Source organism: Carcharodon carcharias (genome assembly GCF_017639515.1).
Source record: "Carcharodon carcharias isolate sCarCar2 chromosome 35 unlocalized genomic scaffold, sCarCar2.pri SUPER_35_unloc_1, whole genome shotgun sequence".
Classification (NCBI taxonomy): Eukaryota; Metazoa; Chordata; class Chondrichthyes; order Lamniformes; family Lamnidae; genus Carcharodon; species Carcharodon carcharias.
Genome location: NW_024470701.1, coordinates 332,050 through 359,865, shown reverse-complemented (window position 1 = coordinate 359,865; position 27,816 = coordinate 332,050). Strand labels below are relative to the sequence as shown.

The following is a 27,816-nucleotide window of genomic DNA, read 5'->3' as shown; positions in this document are numbered from 1 at the left end:
GGGCTGGAGAAAGTTACAGAGATAGGGAGGGTTGTAGGGGCTGGAGGAGGTTACAGACATACGGAGGGGTGTAGGGACTGGAGGAGGTTACAGAGATAGGGAGGTGTGTAGGGACTGGAGGAGGTTACAGTGATAGGGAGGGGTGTAGGGGCTGGAGGAGGTTACAGAGACAGGGAGGTTTGTAGGGGCTGGAGGAGGGTGCAGAGATAGGGAGGGTTGTAGGGGTTGGAGGAGGGTACAGTGATAGGGAGGGTTGTTGGGGCTGGAGGAGGTTACAGAGATAGGGAGGGGTGTCGGACTGGAGGAGGTTACAGGGTTAGGGAGGGGTGTAGGGGCTGGCGGAGGTTACAGTGATAGGGAGGGTTGTAGGGGCTGGAGGAGGGTACAGAGATAGTGAGGGGTGTAGGGGCTGGAGGAGGTTACAGCGATAGGGAGGGTTGTAGGTGCTGGAGGAGGTTACAGAGATAGGGAGGGGTGCAGGGGCTGGAGGAGGTTACAGAGATAGGTTGGGTGTAGGGACTGAGGAGGTCACAGAGATAGGTCGGGGAGTAGCGACTGGAGGAGGTTACAGAGTAGGGAGGGGTGTAGGGACTGGAGGAGGTTACAGAGATAGGGAGGGTTGTAGGGATTGGAGGAGGTTACAGAGATAGGGAGGGGTGTAGGGTCTGGAGGAGGTCAGACAGAAAGGGAGGGTTGCAGGGGCTGGGGGGCGGTTACAGAGACAGGGAGGGTTGTAGGGGCTGGAGGAGGGTGCAGAGATAGGGAGGGTTGTAGGGGTTGGAGGAGGGTACAGGGATAGGGAGGGTTGTTGGGGCTGGAGGAGGTTACAGAGATAGGGAGGGGTGTCGGGGACTGGAGGAGGTTACAGGGTTAGGGTGGGGTGTAGGGGCTGGCGGAGGTTACAGATATAGGGAGGGGTTGTGCTAGAGGAGGTTACAGAGATAGGGAGGGGTGTAGGGGCTGGAGGAGTTTACAGAGATATGGAGGGGTGTAGGGGCTGGAGGAGGTTACAGAGATAGGGAGGGGTGTAGGGGCTGGAGGAGGTTACAGAGATAGGGAGGGGTTTTGGGGCTGGAGGAGGTTACAGAGATAGGTTGGGTGTAGGGGCTGCAGGAGGTTACAGAGATAGGGAGGGGTGTTAGCGACTGGAGGAGGTTACAGTGATAGGGAGGGGTGTAGGGGCTAGAGGAGGTTACAGAGATAGGGAGGGTTGTAGGGCTTGGAGGAGGGTACAGAGATAGGGAGGGTGTAGGGGCTGGAGAGGTACAGAGAAAGGGAGGGGTGCAGGGGCTGGGGGGAGGTTACAGAGATAGGGAGGGCTGTAGGGACTGGAGGAGTTTACAGAGATAGGGAGGGTTGTAGGGACTGGAGGAGGTTACAGAGATAGGGAGGGTTGCAGGGACTGCACGAGGTTACAGAGATAGGGAGGGGTGTAGGGACTGTAGGAGGTTACAGAGATAGGAATGGTTGTAGGGGACTGGAGGAGATTACAGAGATAGGGAGGGGTGTAGGGGCTGGAGGAGGTTACAGAGACAGGGAGGGTTGTAGGGGCTGGAGGAGGTTACAGAGATAGGGAGGGGTGTAGGGCTGGAGGAGGTTACAGAGATAGGGAGGGGTGTAGGGGCTGCAGGAGGTTACAGAGATAGGGAGGGTTGTAGGGGACTGGAGGAGGTTACAGAGATAGGGAGGGGTGTAGGGGCTGGAGGAGGTTACAGAGATAGGGAGGGGTGTAGGGACTGGAAGAGGTTACACAGTTAGGGATGGTTGCAGGGGCTGGAGGAGGTTACAGAGATAGGGAGGGGTGTAGGGACTGGAGGAGGTTACACAGATAGGGAGGGTTGTAGGGACTGGAGGAGGTTAGAGAGATTGGGAGGGGTGTAGGGGCTGGAGGAGGTTACAGAGATAAGGGTGTAGAGGCTGGAGGAGGTTACAGAGATTGGAAGCGATTTCGGGGCTGGAGGAGGTTACAGAGATAGGGAGGGTTGTAGGGACTGAAGGAGGTTACAGAGACAGGGAGGGTTGTTGGGAATGGACGAGGTTACAGGCATAGGGAGGGATGTAGGTACTGGAGGAGGTTACAGAGATAGGGAGTGTTGTAGGGACTGGAGGAGGTCACAGAGATAGGGTGGGTTGTAGGGACTGGAGGTGGTTCCAGAGATAGGGAGGGAAGTGGGAGCTTGAGGCGGTTACAGACATAGGGAGGGGTGTAGGTGTGGAGGAGGTTACAGAGATAGGGAGGGGTGTAGGTGCTGGAGGAGGTTACAGAGATAGGGAGGGTTGTAGGGGCTGGAGGAGGGTATAGAGATAGGGAGGGTTGTAGGGGCTGGAGGAGGGTACAGAGATAGGGAGGGGTGTAGGGGCTGGAGGAGGTTACAGAGATAGGGAGGGGTGTAGGGACTGGAGGAGGTTACACAGATAGGGAGGGTTGCAGGGGCTGGGGGATGTTACAGAGATAGGGAGGGGTGTCGGGACTGCAGGAGGTTACAGAGATAGGGAGGGGAGTAGGGACTGGAGGAGGTTACAGAGATAGGGAGGAGTGTAGGGCCTGGGGGAGGTTACAGAGGCAGGGAGGGTTGTAGGGCCTGCAGGAGGTTACAGAGATAGGGAGGGTTGTAGGGGCTGGAGGAGGTTACAGTGATAGGGAGGTGTGTAGGGGCTGGAGGAGGTTACAGAGGCAGGGAGGGTTGTAGGGGCTGGAGGAGGGTGCAGAGATAGGGAGGGTTGTAGGGGTTGGAGGAGGATACAGGGATAGGGAGGGTTGTTGGGGCTGGAGGAGGTTACAGAGATAGGGAGGGGTGTCGGGACTGGAGGAGGTTACAGGGTTAGGGAGGGGTGTAGGGGCTGGCGGAGGTTACAGAGATATGGAGGGTTGTAGGGGCTAGAGGAGGTTACAGAGATAGTGAGGGGTGTAGGGGCTGGAGGAGGTTACAGCGATAGGGAGGGTTGTAGGGGCTGGAGGAGGTTACAGAGATAGGGAGGGGTGCAGGGGCTGGAGAAGGTTACAGCGATAGGGAGGGTTTTTGGGGCTGGAGGAGGTTACAGAGATAGGTTGGGTTGTAGGGACTGGAGGAGGTCACAGAGATAGGTCGGGGAGTAGCGACTGGAGGAGGTTACAGAGATAGGGAGGGGTGTAGGGACTGAAGGAGGTTACAGAGATAGGGAGGGTTGTAGGGATTGGAGGAGGTTACAGAGATAGGGAGGGGTGTAGGGTCTGGAGGAGGTCAGACAGAAAGGGAGGGTTGCAGGGGCTGGGGTAGGTTACAGAGATAGGGAGGGCGTATGGACTGGAGGAGTTTACAGAGATAGGGAGGGTTGTAGGGACTGGAGGAGGTTACAGAGATAGGGTGGGTTGCAGGGACTGCACGAGGTTACAGAGAGGGAGGGGTGTAGGGACTGGAGGAGATTACAGAGATAGGGAGGGGTGTAGGGACTGGGGGAGATTACAGAGATAGGGAGGGGTGTAGGGGCTGGCTGATGTTACAGAGACAGGGAGGGTTGTAGGGGCTGGAGGAGGTTACAGAGATAGGGAGGGGTGTCGGGGCTGGAGGAGTTTACAGAGATAGGGAGGGGTGTAGGGGCTGCAGGAGGTTACAGAGATAGGGAGGGGTGTGGGGACTGGAGGAGGTTACAGAGATAGGGAGGGGTGTAGGGGCTGGAGGAGGTTACAGAGATAGGGAGGGGTGTAGGGGCTGGAGGAGGTTACAGAGATAGGGAGGTTTGTTGGGGCTGGAGGAGGTTACAGAGATAGGGAGGGGTGTAGGGGCTGGAGGAGGTTACAGAGATAGGGAGGGTTGTAGGGGCTGAGGAGGTTACACAGATAGGGAGGGTTGTAGGGGCTGGAGGATGTTACAGAGATAGGGAGGGGTGTAGGGACTGGAGGAGGTTACAGTGATAGGGAGGGGTGTAGGGACTGGAGGAGGTTACAGAGATAGGGAGGGTTGTAGGGACTGGAGGAGGTTACAGAGATTGGGAGGGGTGTAGGGGCTGGAGGAGGTTACAGAGATAGGGAGGTGTAGAGGGCTGGAGGAGGTTACACAGATATGGAGGGATGTAGGGTCTGGAGGAGGTTACAGAGATAGGGAGGGGTTGTAGGGACTGGAGGAGGTTACTGAGATAGGGAGGGTTGTAGGGACTGGAGGAGGTTACAGGGATAGGGAGGGGTGTAGGGACTGGAGGAGGTTACAGAGATAGGGAGGGTTGTAGGGACTGGAGGAGGTCACAGAGATAGTGAGGGTTGTAGGCATTGGATGAACTTCCAGAGATAGGGAGGGATGTGGGAGCTGCAGGCCGTTACAGAAATAGGGAGGGGTGTAGGTGTGGAGGAGGTTACAGAGATAGGGAGGGTTGTAGGGGCTGGAGGAGGTTACAGAGACGGAGGGTTGTAGGGGCTGGAGGAGGTTACAGAGATAGGGAGGGGTGTAGTGGCTGGAGGAGGTTACAGAGATAAGGAGAGTTGTAGAGGCTGGAGGAGGTTACAGAGATAGGGAGGGGTGTAGAGGCTGGAGGAGGCTACAGGGATAGGGAGTGGTGTAGGGGCTGGAGGAGGTTCAGAGATAGGGAGGGTTGTAGGGGCTGGAGGAGGTTACAGAGATAGGGAGGTGTTTAGGGGCTGGAGAAAGTTACAGAGATAGGGAGGGTTGTAGGGGCTGGAGGAGGTTACAGACATACGGAGGGGTGTAGGGACTGGAGGAGGTTACAGAGATAGGGAGGGGTGTAGGGACTGGAGGAGGTTACAGTGATAGGGAGGGGTGTAGGGGCTGGAGGAGGTTACAGAGACAGGGAGGTTTGTAGGGGCTGGAGGAGGGTGCAGAGATAGGGAGGGTTGTAGGGGTTGGAGGAGGGTACAGTGATAGGGAGGGTTGTTGGGGCTGGAGGAGGTTACAGAGATAGGGAGGGGTGTCGGGACTGGAGGAGGTTACAGGGTTAGGGAGGGGTGTAGGGGCTGGCGGAGGTTACAGTGATAGGGAGGGTTGTAGGGGCTGGAGGAGGTTACAGAGATAGTGAGGGGTGTAGGGGCTGGAGGAGGTTACAGCGATAGGGAGGGTTGTAGGTGCTGGAGGAGGTTACAGAGATAGGGAGGGGTGCAGGGGCTGGAGGAGGTTACAGAGATAGGTTGGGTTGTAGGGACTGGAGGAGGTCACAGAGATAGGTCGGGGAGTAGCGACTGGAGGAGGTTACAGAGATAGGGAGGGGTGTAGGGACTGGAGGAGGTTACAGAGATAGGGAGGGTTGTAGGGATTGGAGGAGGTTACAGAGATAGGGAGGGGTGTAGGGTCTGGAGGAGGTCAGACAGAAAGGGAGGGTTGCAGGGGCTGGGGGGAGGTTACAGAGATAGGGAGGGCGTATGGACTGGAGGAGTTTACAGAGATAGGGAGGGTTGTAGGGACTGGAGGAGGTTACAGAGATAGGGTGGGTTGCAGGGACTGCACGAGGTTACAGAGAGGGAGGGGTGTAGGGACTGGAGGAGATTACAGAGATAGGGAGGGGTGTAGGGACTGGAGGAGATTACAGAGATAGGGAGGGGTGTAGGGGCTGGCTGATGTTACAGAGACAGGGAGGGTTGTAGGGGCTGGAGGAGGTTACAGAGACAGGGAAGAGGGTAGAGGATGGAGGAGGTTACAGTGATAGGGAGGGGTGTAGGGGCTGGAGGAGTTTACAGAGATAGGGAGGGGTGTAGGGGCTGCAGGAGGTTACAGAGATAGGGAGGGGTGTGGGGACTGGAGGAGGTTACAGAGATAAGGAGAGTTGTAGAGGCTGGAGGAGGTTACAGAGATAGGGAGGGTTGTAGAGGCTGGAGGAGGCTACAGGGATAGGGAGGGGTGTAGGGGCTGGAGGAGGTTCAGAGATAGGGAGGGTTGTAGGGGCTGGAGGAGGTTACAGAGATAGGGAGGTGTTTAGGGGCTGGAGAAAGTTACAGAGATAGGGAGGGTTGTAGGGGCTGGAGGAGGTTACAGACATACGGAGGGGTGTAGGGTCTGGAGGAGGTTACAGAGATAGGGAGGGGTGTAGGGACTGGAGGAGGTTACAGTGATAGGGAGGGGTGTAGGGGCTGGAGGAGGTTACAGAGACAGGGAGGTTTGTAGGGGCTGGAGGAGGGTGCAGAGATAGGGAGGGTTGTAGGGGTTGGAGGAGGGTACAGTGATAGGGAGGGTTGTTGGGGCTGGAGGAGGTTACAGAGATAGGGAGGGGTGTCGGGACTGGAGGAGGTTACAGGGTTAGGGAGGGGTGTAGGGGCTGGCGGAGGTTACAGTGATAGGGAGGGTTGTAGGGGCTGGAGGAGGTTACAGAGATAGTGAGGGGTGTAGGGGCTGGAGGAGGTTACAGAGATAGGTTGGGTTGTAGGGACTGGAGGAGGTCACAGAGATAGGTCGGGGATTAGCGACTGGAGGAGGTTACAGAGACAGGGAGGGGTGTAGGGACTGGAGGAGGTTACAGAGATAGGGAGGGTTGTAGGGATTGGAGGAGGTTACAGAGATAGGGAGGGGTGTAGGGTCTGGAGGAGGTCAGACAGAAAGGGAGGGTTGCAGGGGCTGGGGGGAGGTTACAGAGATAGGGAGGGTTGTAGGGACTGGAGGAGGTCACAGAGATAGTGAGGGTTGTAGGCATTGGATGAACTTCCAGAGATAGGGAGGGATGTGGGAGCTGCAGGCCGTTACAGAAATAGGGAGGGGTGTAGGTGTGGAGGAGGTTACAGAGATAGGGAGGGTTGTAGGGGCTGGAGGAGGTTACAGAGATAGGGAGGGTTGTAGGGGCTGGAGGAGGTTACAGAGACGGAGGAGTGTAGGGGCTGGAGGAGGTTACAGAGATAGGGAGGGGTTGTAGTGGCTGGAGGAGGTTACAGAGATAAGGAGAGTTGTAGAGGCTGGAGGAGGTACAGAGAAGGGAGGGGTGTAGAGGCTGGAGGAGGCTACAGGGATAGGGAGGGGTTGTAGGGGCTGGAGGAGGTTCAGAGATAGGGAGGTTGTAGGGGCTGGAGAGAGGTTACAGAGATAGGGAGGTGTTTAGGGGCTGGAGGAAAGTTACAGAGATAGGGAGGGTTGTAGGGGCTGGAGGAGGTTACAGACATACGGAGGGGTGTAGGGACTGGAGGAGGTTACAGAGATAGGGAGGGTGTAGGGACTGGAGGAGGTTACAGTGATAGGGAGTGTGTAGGGGCTGGAGGAGGTCTACAGAGACAGGGAGGTTTGTAGGGCTGGAGGAGGGTGCAGAGATAGGGAGGGTTGTAGGGGCTGGAGGAGGTTACAGGAGACGGGAGGGTTGTAGGGGCTGGAGGAGGTTACAGAGATAGGAGGGGTTGTAGGGGCTGGAGGAGGTTACAGAGATAGGGAGAGTTGTAGAGGCTGGAGGAGGTTACAGAGATAGGGAGGGGGTGTAGAGGCTGGAGGAGGCTACAGGCGATAGGGAGGGGTGTAGGGGCTGGAGTAGGTTACAGAAATCGGGAGGGGTGTAGGGGCTGGAGGAGGTTACAGAGATAGGGAGGGTGTAGGGGCTGCAGGAGGTTACAGAGATAGGGAGGGATGTAGGGCTGGAGGAGGTTACAGAGATAGGGAGGTGTGTAGGGGCTGCAGGAGGTTACAGAGATAGGGAGGGGTGTGGGGACTGGAGGAGGTTACAGAGATAGGGAGGGGTGTAGGGGCTGGAGGAGGTTACAGAGATAGGGCGGGGTGTGCTGGGGCTGGGGAGGTTACAGAGATAGGGAGGGGTGTAGGGGACTGGAGGAGGTACAGAGATAGGGAGGGTTGTAGGGGCTGGGAGGAGGTACAGAGATAGGGAGGGTTGTGGGGGCTGGAAGAGGTTAACAGAGATAGGGAGGGGTGTTGGGGGCTGGAGGAGGTTACAGGGATAGGGCGGGGGTTGTTGGGGCTGGAGGAGGTTACAGAGATAGGGAGGGTTGTAGGGGCTGGAGGAGGTTACAGAGATAGGGAGGGTGTAGGGCTGGAGGAGGTTACAGAGATAGGAGGGGTGTAGGGGCTGGAGGAGGTTACAGAGATAGGGAGGGGTGTAGGGCTGGAGGAGGTTACAGAGATAGGGAGGGTTGTAGGGGCTGGAGGAGGTTACAGAGATAGGGAGGGGTGTAGGGGCTGGAGGAGGTTACAGAGATAGGGAGGGTTGTAGGGGCTGGAGGAGGTTACAGAGATAGGGAGGGTGTAGGGGCTGGAGGTTACAGAAGGGGGGGGGGTGTAGGGGCTGGAGGAGGTTACAGAGATAGGAGGGTTGTAGGGGCTGGAGGAGGTTACAGAGACGGAGGGTTGTAGGGGCTGGAGGAGGTTACAGAGATAGGGAGGGGTGTAGTGGCTGGAGGAGGTTACAGAGATAAGGAGAGTTGTAGAGGCTGGAGGAGGTTACAGAGATAGGGAGGGGTGTAGAGGCTGGAGGAGGCTACAGGGGTAGGGAGGGGTGTAGGGGCTGGAGGAGGTTCAGAGATAGGGAGGGTTGTAGAGGCTGGAGGAGGTTACAGAGATAGGGAGGTGTTTAGGGGCTGGAGAAAGTTACAGAGATAGGGAGGGTTGTAGGGGCTGGAGGAGGTTACAGACATACGGAGGGGTGTAGGGACTGGAGGAGGTTACAGAGATAGGGAGGGGTGTAGGGACTGGAGGAGGTTACAGAGATAGGGAGGGGTGTAGGGTCTGCAGGAGGTTACAGAGATAGGGAGGGATGTAGGGGCTGCAGGAGGTTACAGAGTTAGGGAGGTGTGTAGGGGCTGCAGGAGGTTACAGAGATAGGGAGGAGTGTGGGGACTGGAGGAGGTTACAGAGATAGGGAGGCTGTAGGGGTTGGAGGAGGTTTCAGAGATAGGGCGGGTTGTTGGGGTTGGAGGAGGTTACAGTGATAGGGAGGGGTGTAGGGGCAGGAGGAGGGTACAGAGATAGGGAGGGTTGTGGGGGCTGGAGGAGGTTACAGAGATAGGGAGGGGTGTTGGGGCTGGAGGAGGTTACAGGGATAGGGAGGGGTGTTGGGGCTGGAGGAGGTTACAGCGATAGGGAGGGTTGTTGGGGCTGGAGGAGTTTACAGAGATACGGAGGGATGTAGGGACTGGAGGAGGTTACAGAGATAGGGACTGGTCTAGGTCTGGAGGAGGTTACAGAGATAGGGCGGGGTGTATGGACTGGAGGAGGTTACACAGATAGGGAGGGTTTGCGGGGCTGGGGGAGGTTACAGAGATAGGGAGGAGTGTAGGGACTGGAGGAGGTTACACAGATAGGGAGGGTTGTAGGGACTGGAGGAGGTTACAGAGATACGGAGGGGTGTAGGGACTGGCGGAGTTTACAGAGATAGGGAGGGTTGTAGGGGCTGGAGGAGGTTACAGAGACGGAGGGTCTGTAGGGGCTGGAGGAGGTTACAGAGATAGGGAGGGGTGTAGTGGCTGGAGGAGTTTACAGAGATAAGGAGAGTTGTAGAGGCTGGAGGAGGTTCAGAGATAGGGAGGGTTGTAGGGGCTGGAGGAGGTTACAGAGATAGGGAGGTGTTTAGGGGCTGGAGAAAAGTTACAGAGATAGGGAGGGTTGTAGGGGCTGGAGGAGGTTACAGACATACGGAGGGGTGTAGGGACTGGAGGAGGTTACAGAGATAGGGAGGGGTGTAGGGACTGGAGGAGGTTACAGAGATAGGGAGGGGTGTAGGGTCTGCAGGAGGTTACAGAGCTAGGGAGGGATGTAGGGGGCCTGCATGAGGTTCCAGAGATAGGGAGGTGTGTAGGGGCTGCAGGAGGTTACAGAGATAGGGAGGGGTTTGGGGACTGGAGGAGGTTACAGAGATAGGGAGGGGTGTAGGGGCTGGAGGAGGTTTCAGAGATAGGGCGGGGTGTTGGGGTTGGAGGAGGTTACAGTGATAGGGAGGGGTGTAGGGGCAGGAGGAGGGTACAGAGATAGGGAGGGTTGTAGGGGCTGGAGGAGGGTACAGAGATAGGGAGGGTTGTGGGGGCTGGAGAATGTTACAGAGATAGGGAGGGGTGTTGGGGCTGGAGGAGGTTACAGGGATAGGGAGGGGTGTTGGGGCTGGAGGAGGTTACAGCGATAGGGAGGGTTGTTGGGGCTGGAGGAGGTTACAGAGATACGGAGGGATGTAGGGACTGGAGGAGGTTACAGAGATAGGGACTGGTCTAGGGTCTGGAGGAGGTTACAGAGATAGGGTGGGGTGTATGGACTGGAGGAGGTTACACAGATAGGGAGGGTTTGCGGGGCTGGGGGAGGTTACAGAGATAGGGAGGAGTGTAGGGACTGGAGGAGGTTACATAGATAGGGAGGGTTGTAGGGACTGGAGGAGGTTACAGAGATACGGAGGGGTGTAGGGACTGGCGGAGTTTACAGAGATAGGGAGGGTTGTAGGGGCTGGAGGAGGTTACAGAGACGGAGGGTTGTAGGGGCTGGAGGAGGTTACAGAGATAGGGAGGGGTGTAGTGGCTGGAGGAGGTTACAGAGATAAGGAGAGTTGTAGAGGCTGGAGGAGGTTACAGAGATAGGGAGGGGTGTTGAGGCTGGAGGAGGCTACGGGGTAGGGAGGGGTGTAGGGGCTGGAGGAGGTTCAGAGATAGGGAGGGTTGTAGGGGCTGGAGGAGGTTACAGAGATAGGGAGGTGTTTAGGGGCTGGAGAAAGTTACAGAGATAGGGAGGGTTGTAGGGGCTGGAGGAGGTTACAGACATACGGAGGGGTGTAGGGACTGGAGGAGGTTACAGAGATAGGGAGGGGTGTAGGGACTGGAGGAGGTTACAGAGATAGGGAGGGGTGTAGGGTCTGCAGGAGGTTACAGAGATAGGGAGGGATGTAGGGGCTGCAGGAGGTTCCAGAGATAGGGAGGTGTGTAGGGGCTGCAGGAGGTTACAGAGATAGGGAGGGGTGTGGGGACTGGAGGAGGTTACAGAGATAGGGAGGGGTGTAGGGGCTGGAGGAGGTTTCAGAGATAGGGCGGGGTGTTGGGGTTGGAGGAGGTTACAGTGATAGGGAGGGGTGTAGGGGCAGGAGGAGGGTACAGAGATAGGGAGGGTTGTAGGGGCTGGAGGAGGGTACAGAGATAGGGAGGGTTGTGGGGGCTGGAGAATGTTACAGAGATAGGGAGGGGTGTTGGGGCTGGAGGAGGTTACAGGGATAGGGAGGGGTGTTGGGGCTGGAGGAGGTTACAGCGATAGGGAGGGTTGTTGGGGCTGGAGGAGGTTACAGAGATACGGAGGGATGTAGGGACTGGAGGATGTTACAGAGATAGGGAGTGGTCTAGGGTCTGGAGGAGGTTACAGAGATAGGGAGGGTTGTAGGGACTGGAGGAGGTTACAGAGACGGGGAGGGTTGTAGGGACTGAATGAGGTTACAGGGATAGGGAGGGATGTAGGTACTAGAGGAGGTTACAGAGATAGGGAGTGTTGTAGGGACTGGAGGAGGTCACAGATAGTGAGGGTTGTAGGCACTGGAGGAACTTCCAGAGATAGGGAGGGATGTGGGAGCTGCAGGCCGTTACAGAAATAGGGAGAGGTGTAGGTGTGGAGGAGGTTACAGAGATAGGGAGGGTTGTAGGCGCTGGAGGAGGTTACAGAGACGGAGGGTTGTAGGGGCTGGAGGAGGTTACAGAGATAGGGAGGGGTGTAGTGGCTGGAGGAGGTTACAGAGATAAGGAGAGTTGTAGAGGCTGGAGGAGGTTACAGAGATAGGGAGGGGTGTAGAGGCTGGAGGAGGCTACAGGGATAGGGAGGGGTGTAGGGGCTGGAGTAGGTTCAGAGATAGGGAGGGGTGTAGGGACTGGAGGAGGTTACAGAGATAGGGAGGGGTGTAGGGGCTGCAGGAGGTTACAGAGATAGGGAGGGATGTAGGGGCTGCAGGAGGTTACAGAGATAGGGAGGTGTGTAGGGGCTGCAGGAGGTTACAGAGATAGGGAGGGGTGTGGGGACTGGAGGAGGTTACAGAGATAGGGAGGGGTGTAGGGGCTGGAGGAGGTTTCAGAGATAGGGCGGGGTGTTGGGGTTGGAGGAGGTTACAGTGATAGGGAGGGGTGTAGGGGCAGGAGGAGGGTACAGAGATAGGGAGGGTTGTAGGGGCTGGAGGAGGGTACAGAGATAGGGAGGGTTGTGGGGGCTGGAAGAGGTTACAGAGATAGGGAGGGGTGTTGGGGCTGGAGGAGGTTACAGGGATAGGGAGGGGTGTTGGGGCTGGTGGAGGTTACAGCGATAGGGAGGGTTGTTGGGGCTGGAGGAGTTTACAGAGATACGGAGGGATGTAGGGACTGGAGGAGGTTACAGAGATAGGGACTGGTCTAGGGTCTGGAGGAGGTTACAGAGATAGGGCGGGGTGTATGGACTGGAGGAGGTTACACAGATAGGGAGGGTTTGCGGGGCTGGGGGATGTTACAGAGATAGGGAGGTGTGTAGGGACTGGAGGAGGTTACACAGATAGGGAGGGTTGTAGGGACTGGAGGAGGTTACAGAGATACGGAGGGGTGTAGGGACTGGCGGAGTTTACAGAGATAGGGAGGGTTGTAGGGGCTGGAGGAGGTTACAGAGACGGAGGGTTGTAGGGGCTGGAGGAGGTTACAGAGATAGGGAGGGGTGTAGTGGCTGGAGGAGGTTACAGAGATAAGGAGAGTTGTAGAGGCTGGAGGAGGTTACAGAGATAGGGAGGGGTGTAGTGGCTGGAGGAGGTTAAAGAGATAAGGAGAGTTGTAGAGGCTGTAGGAGGTTACAGAGATAGGGAGGTGTTTAGGGGCTGGAGAAAGTTACAGAGATAGGGAGGGTTGTAGGGGCTGGAGGAGGTTACAGACATACGGAGGGGTGTAGGGACTGGAGGAGGTTACAGAGATAGGGAGGGGTGTAGGGACTGGAGGAGGTTACAGAGATAGGGAGGGGTGTAGGGTCTGCAGGAGGTTACAGAGATCGGGAGGGATGTAGGGGCTGCAGGAGGTTACAGAGATAGGGAGGTGTGTAGGGGCTGCAGGAGGTTACAGAGATAGGGAGGGGTGTGGGGACTGGAGGAGGTTACAGAGATAGGGAGGGGTGTAGGGGCTGGAGGAGGTTTCAGAGATAGGGCGGGGTGTTGGGGTTGGAGGAGGTTACAGTGATAGGGAGGGGTGTAGGGGCAGGAGGAGGGTACAGAGATAGGGAGGGTTGTGGGGGCTGGAGGAGGTTACAGAGATAGGGAGGGGTGTTGGGGCTGGAGGAGGTTACAGGGATAGGGAGGGGTGTTGGGGCTGGAGGAGGTTACAGCGATAGGGAGGGTTGTTGGGGCTGGAGGAGTTTACAGAGATACGGAGGGATGTAGGGACTGGAGGAGGTTACAGAGATAGGGACTGGTCTAGGGTCTGGAGGAGGTTACAGAGATAGGGCGGGGTGTATGGACTGGAGGAGGTTACACAGATAGGGAGGGTTTGCGGGGCTGGGGGAGGTTACAGAGATAGGGAGGAGTGTAGGGACTGGAGGAGGTTACACAGATAGGGAGGGTTGTAGGGACTGGAGGAGGTTACAGAGATACGGAGGGGTGTAGGGACTGGCGGAGTTTACAGAGATAGGGAGGGTTGTAGGGGCTGGAGGAGGTTACAGAGACGGAGGGTTGTAGGGGCTGGAGGAGGTTACAGAGATAGGGAGGGGTGTAGTGGCTGGAGGAGGTTACAGAGATAAGGAGAGTTGTAGAGGCTGGAGGAGGTTACAGAGATAGGGAGGGGTGTTGAGGCTGGAGGAGGCTACAGGGGTAGGGAGGGGTGTAGGGGCTGGAGGAGGTTCAGAGATAGGGAGGGTTGTAGGGGCTGGAGGAGGTTACAGAGATAGGGAGGTGTTTAGGGGCTGGAGAAAGTTACAGAGATAGGGAGGGTTGTAGGGGCTGGAGGAGGTTACAGACATACGGAGGGGTGTAGGGACTGGAGGAGGTTACAGAGATAGGGAGGGGTGTAGGGACTGGAGGAGGTTACAGAGATAGGGAGGGGTGTAGGGTCTGCAGGAGGTTACAGAGATAGGGAGGGATGTAGGGGCTGCAGGAGGTTCCAGAGATAGGGAGGTGTGTAGGGGCTGCAGGAGGTTACAGAGATAGGGAGGGGTGTGGGGACTGGAGGAGGTTACAGAGATAGGGAGGGGTGTAGGGGCTGGAGGAGGTTTCAGAGATAGGGCGGGGTGTTGGGGTTGGAGGAGGTTACAGTGATAGGGAGGGGTGTAGGGGCAGGAGGAGGGTACAGAGATAGGGAGGGTTGTAGGGGCTGGAGGAGGGTACAGAGATAGGGAGGGTTGTGGGGGCTGGAGAATGTTACAGAGATAGGGAGGGGTGTTGGGGCTGGAGGAGGTTACAGGGATAGGGAGGGGTGTTGGGGCTGGAGGAGGTTACAGCGATCGGGAGGGTTGTTGGGGCTGGAGGAGGTTACAGAGATACGGAGGGATGTAGGGACTGGAGGAGGTTACAGAGATAGGGACTGGTCTAGGGTCTGGAGGAGGTTACAGAGATAGGGCGGGGTGTATGGACTGGAGGAGGTTACACAGATAGGGAGGGTTTGCGGGGCTGGGGGAGGTTACAGAGATAGGGAGGAGTGTAGGGACTGGAGGAGGTTACACAGATAGGGAGGGTTGTAGGGGCTGGAGGAGGTTACAGAGACGGAGGGTTGTAGGGGCTGGAGGAGGTTACAGAGATAGGGAGGGGTGTAGTGGCTGGAGGAGGTTACAGAGATAAGGAGAGTTGTAGAGGCTGGAGGAGGTTACAGAGATAGGGAGGGGTGTTGAGGCTGGAGGAGGCTACAGGGCTAGGGAGGGGTGTAGGGGCTGGAGGAGGTTCAGAGATAGGGAGGGTTGTAGGGGCTGGAGGAGGTTACAGAGACAGGGAGGAGGGTATTGGCTGGAGGAGGTTACAGTGATAGGGAGTGGTGTAGGGGCTGCAGGAGGTTACAGAGATAGGGAGGGGTGTCGGGGCTGGAGCAGGTTACAGAGATAGGGAGGTTTGTAGTGGCTGGAGGTGGGTACAGAGGTAGGGAGGGGTGTAGGGGCTGGAGGAGGTTACAGAGATAGGGAGGGGTGTAGGGACTGGAAGAGGTTACACAGTTAGGGATGGTTGCAGGGGCTGGAGGAGGTTACAGAGATAGGGAGGGGTGTAGGGACTGGAGGAGGTTACACAGATAGGGAGGGTTGTAGGGACTGGAGGAGGTTAGAGAGATTGGGAGGGGTGTAGGGGCTGGAGGAGGTTACAGAGATAAGGGTGTAGAGGCTGGAGGAGGTTACAGAGATTGGAAGGGATTTCGGGGCTGGAGGAGGTTACAGAGATAAGGAGGGTTGTAGGGACTGAAGGAGGTTACAGAGACAGGGAGGGAAGTGGGAGCTTGAGGCGGTTACAGACATAGGGAGGGGTGTAGGTGTGGAGGAGGTTACAGAGATAGGGAGGGGTGTAGGTGCTGGAGGAGGTTACAGAGATAGGGAGGGTTGTAGGGGCTGGAGGAGGGTATAGAGATAGGGAGGGTTGTAGGGGCTGGAGGAGGGTACAGAGATAGGGAGGGGTGTAGGGGCTGGAGGAGGTTACAGAGATAGGGGGGGGTGTAGGGACTGGAGGAGGTTACACAGATAGGGAGGGTTGCAGGGGCTGGGGCATGTTACAGAGATACGGAGGGGTGTAGGGACTGGCGGAGTTTACAGAGATAGGGAGGGTTGTAGGGGCTGGAGGAGGTTACAGAGACGGAGGGTTGTAGGGGCTGGAGGAGGTTACAGAGATACGGAGGGGTGTAGGGACTGGCGGAGTTTACAGAGATAGGGAGGGGTGTAGGGGCTGGCGGAGGTTACAGAGACAGGGAGGGTTGTAGCGGCTGGAGGAGGTTACAGAGATAGGGAGTGTTGTAGGTGCTGGAGGAGGTTACAGAGACAGGGAGGAGGGTATTGGCTGGAGGAGGTTACAGTGATAGGGAGTGGTGTAGGGGCTGCAGGAGGTTACAGAGATAGGGAGGGGTGTCGGGGCTGGAGCAGGTTACAGAGATAGGGAGGTTTGTAGTGGCTGGAGGTGGGTACAGAGGTAGGGAGGGGTGTAGGGGCTGGAGGAGGTTACAGAGATAGGGAGGGGTGTAGGGACTGGAAGAGGTTACACAGTTAGGGATGGTTGCAGGGGCTGGAGGAGGTTACAGAGATAGGGAGGGGTGTAGGGACTGGAGGAGGTTACACAGATAGGGAGGGTTGTAGGGACTGGAGGAGGTTAGAGAGATTGGGAGGGGTGTAGGGGCTGGAGGAGGTTACAGAGATAAGGGTGTAGAGGCTGGTGGAGGTTACAGAGATTGGAAGGGATTTCGGGGCTGGAGGAGGTTACAGAGATAGGGAGGGTTGTAGGGACTGAAGGAGGTTACAGAGACAGGGAGGGAAGTGGGAGCTTGAGGCGGTTACAGACATAGGGAGGGGTGTAGGTGTGGAGGAGGTTACAGAGATAGGGAGGGGTGTAGGTGCTGGAGGAGGTTACAGAGATAGGGAGGGTTGTAGGGGCTGGAGGAGGGTATAGAGATAGGGAGGGTTGTAGGGGCTGGAGGAGGGTACAGAGATAGGGAGGGGTGTAGGGGCTGGAGGAGGTTACAGAGATAGGGAGGGGTGTAGGGACTGGAGGAGGTTACACAGATAGGGAGGGTTGCAGGGGCTGGGGGATGTTACAGAGATATGGAGGGGTGTCGGGACTGCAGGAGGTTACAGAGATAGGGAGGGGAGTAGGGACTGGAGGAGGTTACAGAGATAGGGAGGAGTGTATGGCCTGGGGGAGGTTACAGAGGCAGGGAGGGTTGTAGGGGCTGCAGGAGGTTACAGAGATAGGGACGGTTGTAGGGGCTGGAGGAGGTTACAGAGACAGGGAGGAGGGTAGAGGCTGGAGGAGGTTACAGTGATAGGGAGGGGTGTAGGGGCTGGAGGAGGTTACAGAGACAGGGAGGTTTGTAGGGGCTGGAGGAGGGTGCAGAGATAGGGAGGGTTGTAGGGGTTGGAGGAGGGTACAGTGATAGGGAGGGTTGTTGGGGCTGGAGGAGGTTACAGAGATAGGGAGGGGTGTCGGGACTGGAGGAGGTTACAGGGTTAGGGAGGGGTGTAGGGGCTGGCGGAGGTTACAGTGATAGGGAGCGTTGTAGGGGCTGGAGGAGGTTACAGAGATAGTGAGGGGTGTAGGGGCTGGAGGAGGTTACAGTGATATGGAGGGTTGTAGGGGCTGGAGGAGGTTACAGAGATAGGGAGGGGTGCAGGGGCTGGAGGAGGTTACAGAGATAGGTTGGGTTGTAGGGACTGGAGGAGGTCACAGAGATAGGTCGGGGAGTAGCGACTGGAGGAGGTTACAGAGATAGGGAGGGGTGTAGGGACTGGAGGAGGTTACAGAGATAGGGAGGGTTGTAGGGATTGGAGGAGGTTACAGAGATAGGGAGGGGTGTAAGGTCTGGAGGAGGTTACACAGAAAGGGAGGGTTGCAGGGGCTGGGGGGAGGTTACAGAGATAGGGAGGGCGTATGGACTGGAGGAGTTTACAGAGATAGGGAGGGTTGTAGGGACTGGAGGAGGTTACAGAGATAGGGTGGGTTGCGGGGACTGCACGAGGTTACAGAGAGGGAGGGGTGTAGGGACTGGAGGAGATTACAGAGATAGGGAGGGGTGTAGGTGCTGGCGGAGGTTACAGAGACAGGGAGGGTTGTAGGGGCTGGAGGAGGTTACAGAGACAGGGAAGAGGGTAGTGGATGGAGGAGGTTACAGTGATAGGGAGGGGTGTAGGGGCTGGAGGAGTTTACAGAGATAGGGAGGGGTGTGGGGACTGGAGGAGGTTACAGAGATAGGGAGGGGTGTAGGGGCTGGAGGAGGTTACAGAGATAGGGAGGGGTGTCGGGGCTGGAGGAGGTTACAGAGATAGGGAGGTTTGTAGGGGCTGGAGGAGGGTACAGAGGTAGGGAGGGTTGTTGGGGCTGGAGGAGGTTACAGAGATTGGGAGGGGTGTAGGGGCTGGAGGAGGTTACACAGTTAGGGAGGATTGCAGGGGCTGGAGGAGTTTACACAGATAGGGAGGGTTGTAGGGACTGGAGGAGGTTACAGAGATAGGGAGGGGTGTAGGGACTGGAGGAGTTTACAGTGATAGGGAGGGTTGTAGGGACTTGAGGAGGTTACAGAGATAGGGAGGGTTGTAGGGACTGTAGGAGGTTACAGAGATTGGGAGGGGTGTAGGGGCTGGAGGAGGTTGCAGAGATAGGGGTGTAGAGGCTGGAGGAGGTTACAGAGATTGGAAGGGATGTAGGGTCTGGAGGAGGTTACAGAGATAGGGAGGGTTGTAGGGACTGGAGGAGGTTACAGGGACAGGGAGGGTTGTATGGACTGAATGAGGTTACAGGGATAGGGAGGGATGTAGGTACTGGAGGAGGTTACAGAGATAGGGAGTGTTGTAGGGACTGGAGGAGGTCACAGAGATAGTGAGGGTTGTAGGCACTGGAGGAACTTCCAGAGATAGGGAGGGATGTGGGAGCTGCAGGCCGTTACAGAAATAGGGAGGGGTGTAGGTGTGGAGGAGGTTACAGAGATAGGGAGGGTTGTAGGCGCTGGAGGAGGTTACAGAGACGGAGGGTTGTAGGGGCTGGAGGAGGTTACAGAGATAGGGAGGGGTGTAGTGGCTGGAGGAGGTTACAGAGATAAGGAGGGTTGTAGGGGCTGGAGGAGGTTACAGAGATAGGGAGGTGTTTAGGGGCTGGAGAAAGTTACAGAGATAGGGAGGGTTGTAGGGGCTGGAGGAGGTTACAGACATACGGAGGGGTGTAGGGACTGGAGGAGGTTACAGAGATAGGGAGGGGTGTAGGGACTGGAGGAGGTTACAGAGATAGGGAGGGGTGTAGGGGCTGCAGGAGGTTACAGAGATAGGGAGGGATGTAGGGGCTGCAGGAGGTTACAGAGATAGGGAGGTGTGTAGGGGCTGCAGGAGGTTACAGAGATAGGGAGGGGTGTGGGGACTGGAGGAGGTTACAGAGATAGGGAGGGGTGTAGGGGCTGGAGGAGGTTTCAGAGATAGGGCGGGGTGTTGGGGTTGGAGGAGGTTACAGAGATAGGGAGGGTTGTAGGGGCTGGAGGAGGTTACAGAAATAGGGAGGGGTGTAGGCACTGGAGGAGGTTACACAGTTAGGGAGGGTTGCAGCGGCTTGGGGAGTTTACAGAGATAGGGAGGGTGTAGGGACTGGAGGAGGTTACACAGATAGGGAGGGTTGTCGGGACTAGAGGAGGTTACAGAGATAGGGAGGGGTGTAGGGACTGGAGGTGGTTACAGACATAGGGATGGCTGTAGGGACTGGAGGAGGTCACAGAGATAGGGAGGGTTGTAGGGACTGGAGGAGGTTCCAGAGACAGGGAGGGAAGTTGGAGCTGGAGGAGCGTACAGAGATAGGGAGGGTTGTGTGGGCTGGAGGAGGTTACAGGGATTGGGAGGGGTGTAGTGACTGGAGGAGGTTACAGAGATAGGGAGGGGTGTAGGGGCTGGAGGAGCTTACAGAGATAGGGAGGGGTGTAGGGACTGGAGGAGGTTACACGGATAGGGAGGGTTGCAGGGGCTTGGGGGATGATTCAGAGATAGGGAGGGTTGTAGGGACTGGAGGAGGTTACAGAGATAGGGAGAGGTGTAGGGACTGGAGGAGGTTACAGAGATAGGGAGTGGTGTAAGTGCTGGGGGAGGTTACAAAGACAGGGAGGGCTGTAGGGCTTGAGGGGGTTACAGAGATAGGGAGGGTTTTAGGGGCTGGAGGAGGTTACAGAGACAAGGAGGAGGGTAGAGGCTGGAGGAGGGTACAGTGATAGGGAGGGGTGTAGGGGCTGGAGGAGGGTACAGAGATAGGGAGGGTTGTAGGGGCTGGAGGAGGGTACAGAGATAGGGAGGGTTGTAGGGGCTGGAGTAGGGTACAGAGATAGGGAGGGTTGTTGGGGCTGGAGGAGGTTACAGAGATAGGGAGGGGTGTAGGGACTCTAGGAGGTTACAGGGTTAGGGAGTGGTGTAGGGGCTGGCGGAGGTTACAGAGATGGGGAGGGTTGTAGGGGCTGGAGGAGGTTACAGAGATAGGGAGGGGTGTAGGGGCTGGAGGAGGTTACAGCGATAGGGAGGGCTGTTGGGGCTGGAGGAGGTTACAGAGTTAGGGAGCGGAGTAGGGACTGGAGGAGGTTACAGAGGTAGGGAGGGGTGTAGGGACTGGAGGAGGTTACAGAGATAGGGAGGGTTGTAGGGACTGGAGGAGGTTACAGAGATAGGTAGGTGTGTAGGGTCTGGAGGAGGTTACAGAGATAGGGAGGGTTGTAGGGACTGGAGGAGGTTATATAGTTAGGGAGGTTTGCAGGGGCTGGGGGAGGTTGCAGAGGTAGGGAGGTGAGTAGGGACTGGAGGAGGTTACACAGATAGGGTTGTAGGGACTGGTGGAGGTTACAGAGATACGGAGGGGTGTAGGGGCTGGCGGAGGTTACAGGGACAGGGAGAGTTGTATGGGCTGGAGGAGGTTACAGAGATAGGGAGGGTTGTAGGGGCTGGAGGAGGTTACAGAGACAGGGAGGAGGGTAGAGGCTGGAGGAGGTTACAAAGATAGGGAGGGCTGTAGGGGCTGGTGGACATTACAGAGATAGGGAGGGGTGTACGGACTGGAGGAGGTTACAGAGATAGGGTGGAGTGTAGGGTCTGGAGGAGGTTGCAGAGATAGTGAGGGGTGTAGGGGCTGGAGGAGGTTACAGCGATAGGGAGGGTTGTAGGGGCTGGAGGAGGTTACAGAGATAGCGAGGGGTGCAGGGGCTGGAGAAGGTTACAGCGATGGGGAGGGTTTTTGGGGCTGGAGGAGGTTATAGAGATAGGTTGGGTTGTAGGGACTGGAGGAGGTCACAGAGATAGGTCGGGGAGTAGCGACTGGAGGAGGTTACAGAGATAGGGAGGGGTGTAGGGACTGGAGGAGGTTACAGAGATAGGGAGGGTTGTAGGGATTGGAGGAGGTTACAGAGATAGGGAGGGGTGTAGGGTCTGGAGGAGGTCAGACAGAAAGGGAGGGTTGCAGGGGCTGGGGGGAGGTTACAGAGATAGGGAGGGCGTATGGACTGGAGGAGTTTACAGAGATAGGGAGGGTTGTAGGGACTGGAGGAGGTTACAGAGATAGGGTGGGTTGCAGGGACTGCATGAGGTTACAGAGAGGGAGGGGTGTAGGGACTGGAGGAGATTACAGAGATAGGGAGGGGTGTAGGGACTGGCGGAGGTTACAGAGACAGGGAGGGTTGTAGCGGCTGGAGGAGGTTACAGAGACAGGGAAGAGGGTCGAGGATGGAGGAGGTTACAGTGATAGGGAGGGGTGTAGGGGCTGGAGGAGTTTACAGAGATAGGGAGGGGTGTAGGGGCTGCAGGAGGTTACAGAGATAGGGAGGGGTGTGGGGACTGGAGGAGGTTACAGAGATAGGGAGGGGTGTAGGGACTGGAGGAGTTTACAGTGATAGGGAGGGTTGTAGGGACTTGAGGAGGTTACAGAGATAGGGAGGGTTGTAGGGACTGTAGGAGGTTACAGAGATTGGGAGGGGTGTAGCGGCTGGAGGAGGTTGCAGAGATAGGGGTGTAGAGGCTGGAGGAGGTTACAGAGATTGGAAGGGATGTAGGGTCTGGAGGAGGTTACAGAGATAGGGAGGGTTGTAGGGACTGGAGGAGGTTACAGAGACAGGGAGGGTTGTAGGGACTGAATGAGGTTACAGGGATAGGGAGGGATGTAGGTACTGGAGGAGGTTACAGAGATAGGGAGTGTTGTAGGGACTGGAGGAGGTCACAGAGATAGTGAGGGTTGTAGGCACTGGAGGAACTTCCAGAGATAGGGAGGGATGTGGGAGCTGCAGGCCGTTACAGAAATAGGGAGGGGTGTAGGTGTGGAGGAGGTTACAGAGATAGGGAGGGTAGTAGGGGCTGGAGGAGGTTACAGAGACGGAGGGTTGTAGGGGCTGGAGGAGGTTACAGAGATAGGGAGGGGTGTAGTGGCTGGAGGAGGTTACAGAGATAAGGAGAGTTGTAGAGGCTGGAGGAGGTTACAGAGATAGGGAGGGGTGTAGAGGCTGGAGGAGGCTACAGGGATAGGGAGGGGTGTAGGGGCTGGAGGAGGTTCAGAGATAGGGAGGGTTGTAGGGGCTGGAGGAGGTTACAGAGATAGGGAGATGTTTAGGGGCTGGAGAAAGTTACAGAGATAGGGAGGGTTGTAGGGGCTGGAGGAGGTTACAGACATACGGAGGGGTGTAGGGACTGGAGGAGGTTACAGAGATAGGGAGGGGTGTAGGGACTGGAGGAGGTTACAGAGACAGGGAGGAGGTTAGAGCCTGTAGGAGGTTACAGTGATAGGGAGGGGTGTAGGGGCTGGAGGAGGGTACAGAGATAGGGAGGGGTTTAGGGGCTGGAGGACGTTGCAGAGATAGGGAGGGTTGTACGGACTGGAGGAGGTTACAGGGATAGGGTAGGGTTTAGGGACTGGCGGAGGTTACAGAGGTAGGGAGGGGTGCAGTGGCTGGAGGAGTTTACAGAGGTAAGGAGGGTTGTAGGGGCTGGTGGAGGTTACAGGGATAGGGAGGGGTGTATGGCTGGAGGAGGTTACAGAGATAGGGAGGGTTGTAGGGACTGGAGGAGTTTACAGAGATAAGGAGGGTTGTAGGGGCTGGAGGAGGTTACAGAGATAGGGAGGGTTGTAGGTGCTGGAGGAGGTTACAGAGATAGGGAGGTGTGTAGGGGCTGGAGGAGGTTTCAGAGATAGGAAGGGGTCTATGGACTGGAGGAGGTTACCTGTATAGGGAGGGTTGTAGGGGCCGGAGGAGGTTACAGATAGGGAGGGGTGTAGGGGCTGGAGGAGTTTAGAGAGATAAGGAGGGTTGTTGGGACTGGAGGAGGTTACAGGGATAGGGAGGGGTGTATGGCTGGAGGAGGTTACAGAGATAGGGAGGGTTGTAGGGACTGGAGGAGTTTACAGAGATAAGGAGGGTTGTAGGGACTGGAGGAGGTTACAGAGATAGGGAGGGCAGTAGGGACTGGAGGAGTTTACAGAGATAGGGAGGGTTCTGGGGACTGCATGAGGTTACAGAGATAGGGAGGGTTGTGGGGACTGGAGGAGGTTACAGAGATAGGGAGGGTTGTAGGGACTGGATGAGGTTACAGCGATTGGGAGGGTTGTAGGGACTGGAGTAGGTTCCAGAGATAGGGAGGGTTGTAGAGACTGGAGGAGTTTACAGAGATGGGGAGGGTTGTAGGGACTGGAGGAGGTTACAGAGATAGGGAGGGTTGTAGAGACTGGAGGAGTTTACAGAGATAGGGATGGGTGTAGAGGCTGGAGGAGGTTACAAAGATAGGGAGGGGTGTCGAGGCTGGAGGAAGTTACAGAGATAGGGAGGGATGTAGGGGCTGGAGGAGGTTACAGAGAAAGGGAGGGTTGTAGGGACTGGAGGAGGTTACAGAGATAGGGAGGGGTGTAGGTGTGGGGGAGGTTACAGAGGTAGGGAGGGGTGTGGTGACTGGAGGAGGTTACAGAGATAGGGAGGGGTGTAGGGGCTTCAGGAGGTTACAGAGATAGGGAGGGGTGTAGGGGCTGGAGGAGGTTACAGAGATAGAGAGGGATTTAGGGGCTGGAGGAGGTTACAGAGATAGGGTGGGGTGTAGGGGCTGGAGGAGGTTACAGAGATAGGGAGGGGTGTAAGGGCTGGAGGAGGTTACAGAGATATGGAGGGATGTAGGGGCTGGAGGAGGTTACAGAGATAGGGAGCGATGTAGGGGCTGGAGGAGGTTACAGAGATAGTGAGTGATGTAGGGCCTGGAGGAGGTTACAGAGATAGGGAGGGGTGTAAGGGCTGGAGGAGGTTACAGAGATAGGGAGGGATGTAGGGGCTGGAGGAGGTTACAGAGATAGGGAGGGATGTAGGGGCTGGAGGAGGTTACAGAGATAGTGAGTGATGTAGGGCATGGAGGAGGTTACAGAGATAGGGTTTAAAATGAAGGTGTTTCCAGACTGGGAGCCGGCGTGTTTAAGCGAGCACAGGGGGTGAGGTGTAAACAGGACTCGGCACCTGTTCAGACATTTGTGTCAACAGCAGAGATTTGCATGAGCTGAAGTTTCCGGAGGGTAGATTGTGGGAGAGCAGCCAGGAGAGCGCTGGGATAGTCACATCCGGAGGGTACAGAAGCAGCCGATGAGCTGAGTTCCAGGTGGAGGAGGGCGGTGTTAGTGGGGTGGAAATAGTTAGTCGCCTCTGATCTTCACTCCCCATGTGGAAAACCATGGGGGTCGTGTCTGGTGTTGCAGAGAATTACAGCAGAGGCACAGCCCTTAAACGGGCCATTTGGCCCCTCTGCTCTGTGCCGGTGTTTCCTGCCCCCACACCAGCCCTCACTACTCCATCTCCCCCCTATCCCTGTGTCCTTCCCTTCCTCTCTCCCCTCGTGTGTTTATCCAGCTCCTTAAACACATCGACACGATTCACCTCCACCCCCCTCCCTGTGGGAGCGAGTTCCACCTTCTCCCTGCTCTCCGGGTAAAGACCTTTCTCCTGAATTCCCTACCCCAACCTGATCGGATCTATTAGTGACTGTCTTATATTGATGCCCCCCCCCGACTAGTTCTGGTCTCTCCCCCTCGTCCCCCACAAGTGGAAACATCTTCTCTACGCCGACCCTATCGAAACCCCCCTCCATCATTTTAAAGAGCTTGATCAGGTCACCCCCTCAGCCTCCTCTTTTCCAGAGTAAAGAACCCTGGCCGGTTCGGCCTTTCCCGATAGGTATAACCTCTCCGATCTGGGATCATCCTCGTCAATCTGTTTCACACCTTCTCCAGTGTCTCCGTATCCTTTTTATAATATGGAGACCGGAACTGTGCATGGTATTCCGAGTGGGATGCGGAGCTGTGCACGGTATTCCGAGTGGGATGCGGAGCTGTGCACGGTATTCCAAGTGGGATGCGGAGCTGTGCACGGTATTCCGAGTGGGATGCGGAGCTGTGCACGGTATTCTGACTGTGGCCTGACCAAGGCTAGGCACAGGCTCTGGTTTAAATGGGATGTTTCCTGCTCGTCGTCTTTGTCTCTGTACTCCTTATGGATGACCATTGAACCCTAATCATTTTGCCTCTTGGATTTCACCCCCCCCCACCACCACCCCCAACCCCTCCCCTGCCTCCACCACCCCCCCCACCCCCCAACCCCTGCCCTGCCTCCACACACCCCCCCCCCCACCCCCCACCCCCCGCAGATCCTGGCTTCTATCGAGATGCTGCAGCACGCCCTGCCAAAGATTGAGCGGAGTGCCTCGGAGCCCTCACTGCACCGGGCTGTACAGGCGGAGGACGTCAACCCCTTCGTTCTGACCACCTCGCGCCTCGTGCCTTCTTAAGAGCTGAGCTGCTCACCACCACCACCGACCTACCCCCCCCCCCCCGCCCACCTCTTCCCTCCACCCCACCCTGCTACCGCCAGCGCCTTGAGCGGGGCTGGGGAGGGGGCGGGAGGGAGGGAGGGGGGAGGTGGTTGGGGGGGGGTGGGTGCCGCGGGAATCGCTCTCCACGGACGGCACACCCTCGCCCGAGAAGCTGACGTCTTTCGCTTGGAGAAAGTTCCGCCTTCGAACCTCACTCGTGTAAATTTTCTGATCAGTGACAATGATTGTGGACAGCAGGAAGTGATCGCTTTGTGTCGGACTGCTGGGCTGCGTGCAGGGCGCCTCGAGAGCGATCTTTTATAGATTATTTTTATTTCATTTACGTTCCCTTCCCCTCGGCAAAGCAGCGTCGATCTCTTCGCGAGGCTGTCAGGTACCTCTCTCAGGCTGGGAATGCTTCAAACACTGTAGCTGGCGATGTGGTGCAAAAGGGGGAGCGCAGGGACACTGGCGGGATGGGGGTGGGGGAGGGGGTGGTGTGGTGTGATGTGGTGTGGTGGGTGATCCCACCCTCCTAATGGCTGGAAGATGCAATAAACACCCTGCCCCCACCCCCCCCAGATCTCTCCTGAAATAGTGGGGGCCAGGGTTACCCCCAGGGTCTCCTGAAATTGGAGTCTGCGTAAGCCGAACATCTCCGGAAGGTGGGGCCCAGGTAGTCCTGGGATTCCCCTGAAATTAGGGACCAGATAAAGTTCAGCTCTCCAGAAAGTGGGGCCCAGGTACCCCTGGTGAGCGCGGGTCCTCCTTCAGACTGCCCTCTGCCAATCTCCTTGTGCTGAGAGTGCTAGATTCCACTGGAGACTGGGAACCTCTGCCCACCACCAGCCGCCCCCCCCACAGTCGGAGACTGGTGTTCTCTACAACCCCTTCCCCCACACACAGTCAGAGACTAGGACTACTACACCACCCCCCACCCTACAGTCGGAGACTGGGGATCTCTACACACCCCCTACCCCCCCCAACAGTTGGAGACTGGGGATCTCTAAACCCCCCCACAATCAGAGACCAGTGTTCTGTACGCCCCACCCCCACCCTACAGTCGGAGACTGGGAGTTCTCCCCTCCCCCCAACACAGTCAGAGACTGAGAACTCTGTCTCTCTCCCACCCACCACCCCCCACACAGTCAGAGACTGGGAGCTCTCTCCCTCCCCCCCACACACAGTCGGAGACTGGGAGCTCTCTCCCTACCCCCCCACACACACAGTCGGAGACTGGGAGTCCTCCCCCCACCTCAGCACCGGTGTTTCTGTTGCAGCAGGCTCTTACTCCTGAAGGGACCCTTGCAAATTCTTCTTTGTTTAATCGTGGGTCAGTTTGGATACCAGGTTTCTCATTCCTAAATTTCTGGAATAAAGAGTTATTTTAAAGTTAATCATTGAAGCTGCCCAGCGTTCCTGCATGTCTGTTTTCCTGCCTCCTCCCTCCCACATCATTGACTGCAGGCAGACTAACCAGTGGCAGCTGCTCCCAGCAACGACACGCTGCTGCCCTGGTCATTCTCAGTTAACAAACACTTCAAGCCTTGACTGTCAGTGACAAACTCTCCCAGGACAGGTACAGCACGGGGTTAGATACAGAGTAAAGCTCCCTCTACACTGTCCCCATCAAACACTCCCAGGACAGGTACAGCACGGGGTTAGATACAGAGTAAAGCTCCCTCTACACTGTCCCCATCAAACACTCCCAGGACAGGTACAGCACGGGGTTAGATACAGAGTAAAGCTCCCTGCACACTGTCCACATCAAACACTCCCAGGACAGGTGCAGCACGCGGTTAGATAGAGAGTAAAGCTCACTCTACACCGTCCCCATCAAACACTCCCAGGACAGGTACAGCACGGGGTTAGATACAGAGTAAAGCTCCCTCTACACTGTCCCCATCAAACACTCCCAGGACAGGTACAGCACGGGGTTAGATACAGAGTAAAGCTCCCTCTACACTCTCCCCACAAACACTCCCAGGACAGGTACAGCACGGGGTTAGATACAGAGTAAAGCTCCCTCTACACCGTCCCCATCAAACACTCCCAGGACAGGTACAGCACGGGGTTAGATACAGAGTAAATCTCCCTCTGCACTGCCCCATCAAACACTCCCAGGACAGGTACAGCACGGGGTTAGATACACAGTAAAGCTCCCTCTACACCGTCCCCATCAAACACTCCCAGGACAGATACAGCACGGGGTTAGATACAGAGTAAAGCTCCCTCTACACTGTCCCCATCAAACACTCCCAGGACAGGTACAGCACGGGGTTAGATACACAGTAAAGCTCCCTCTACACCGTCCCCATCAAACACTCCCAGGACAGGTACAGCACGGGGTTAGATACAGAGTAAAGCTCCCTCTATACTGTCCCCATCAAACACTCCCAGGAAAGGTACAGCACAGGGTTGGATACAAAGTAAAGCTCCCTCTACACTGTCCCCATCAAACACTCCCAGGACAGGTACAGCACGGGGTTAGATACAGAGTAAAGCTACCTCTCCACTG

General features: G+C 56.8%; 1 protein-coding gene across 2 annotated transcripts in view; it reads left to right on the top strand.

The window, feature by feature from the left end:
- The window catches only part of LOC121274182 (serine/threonine-protein kinase A-Raf-like), a 263,820-nt gene extending 237,125 nt beyond the window's left edge, over positions 1–26,695 (top strand). For both annotated transcript variants that reach the window (XM_041181384.1, XM_041181383.1), the window contains exon 17: positions 25,134–26,695. In XM_041181384.1, coding sequence (XP_041037318.1) covers positions 25,134–25,274 — 141 coding nt within the window. In that variant the 3' untranslated portion in view covers positions 25,275–26,695. The remainder of the gene's footprint in view (positions 1–25,133) is intronic.
- Positions 26,696–27,816: the final 1,121 nt, after the last annotated feature.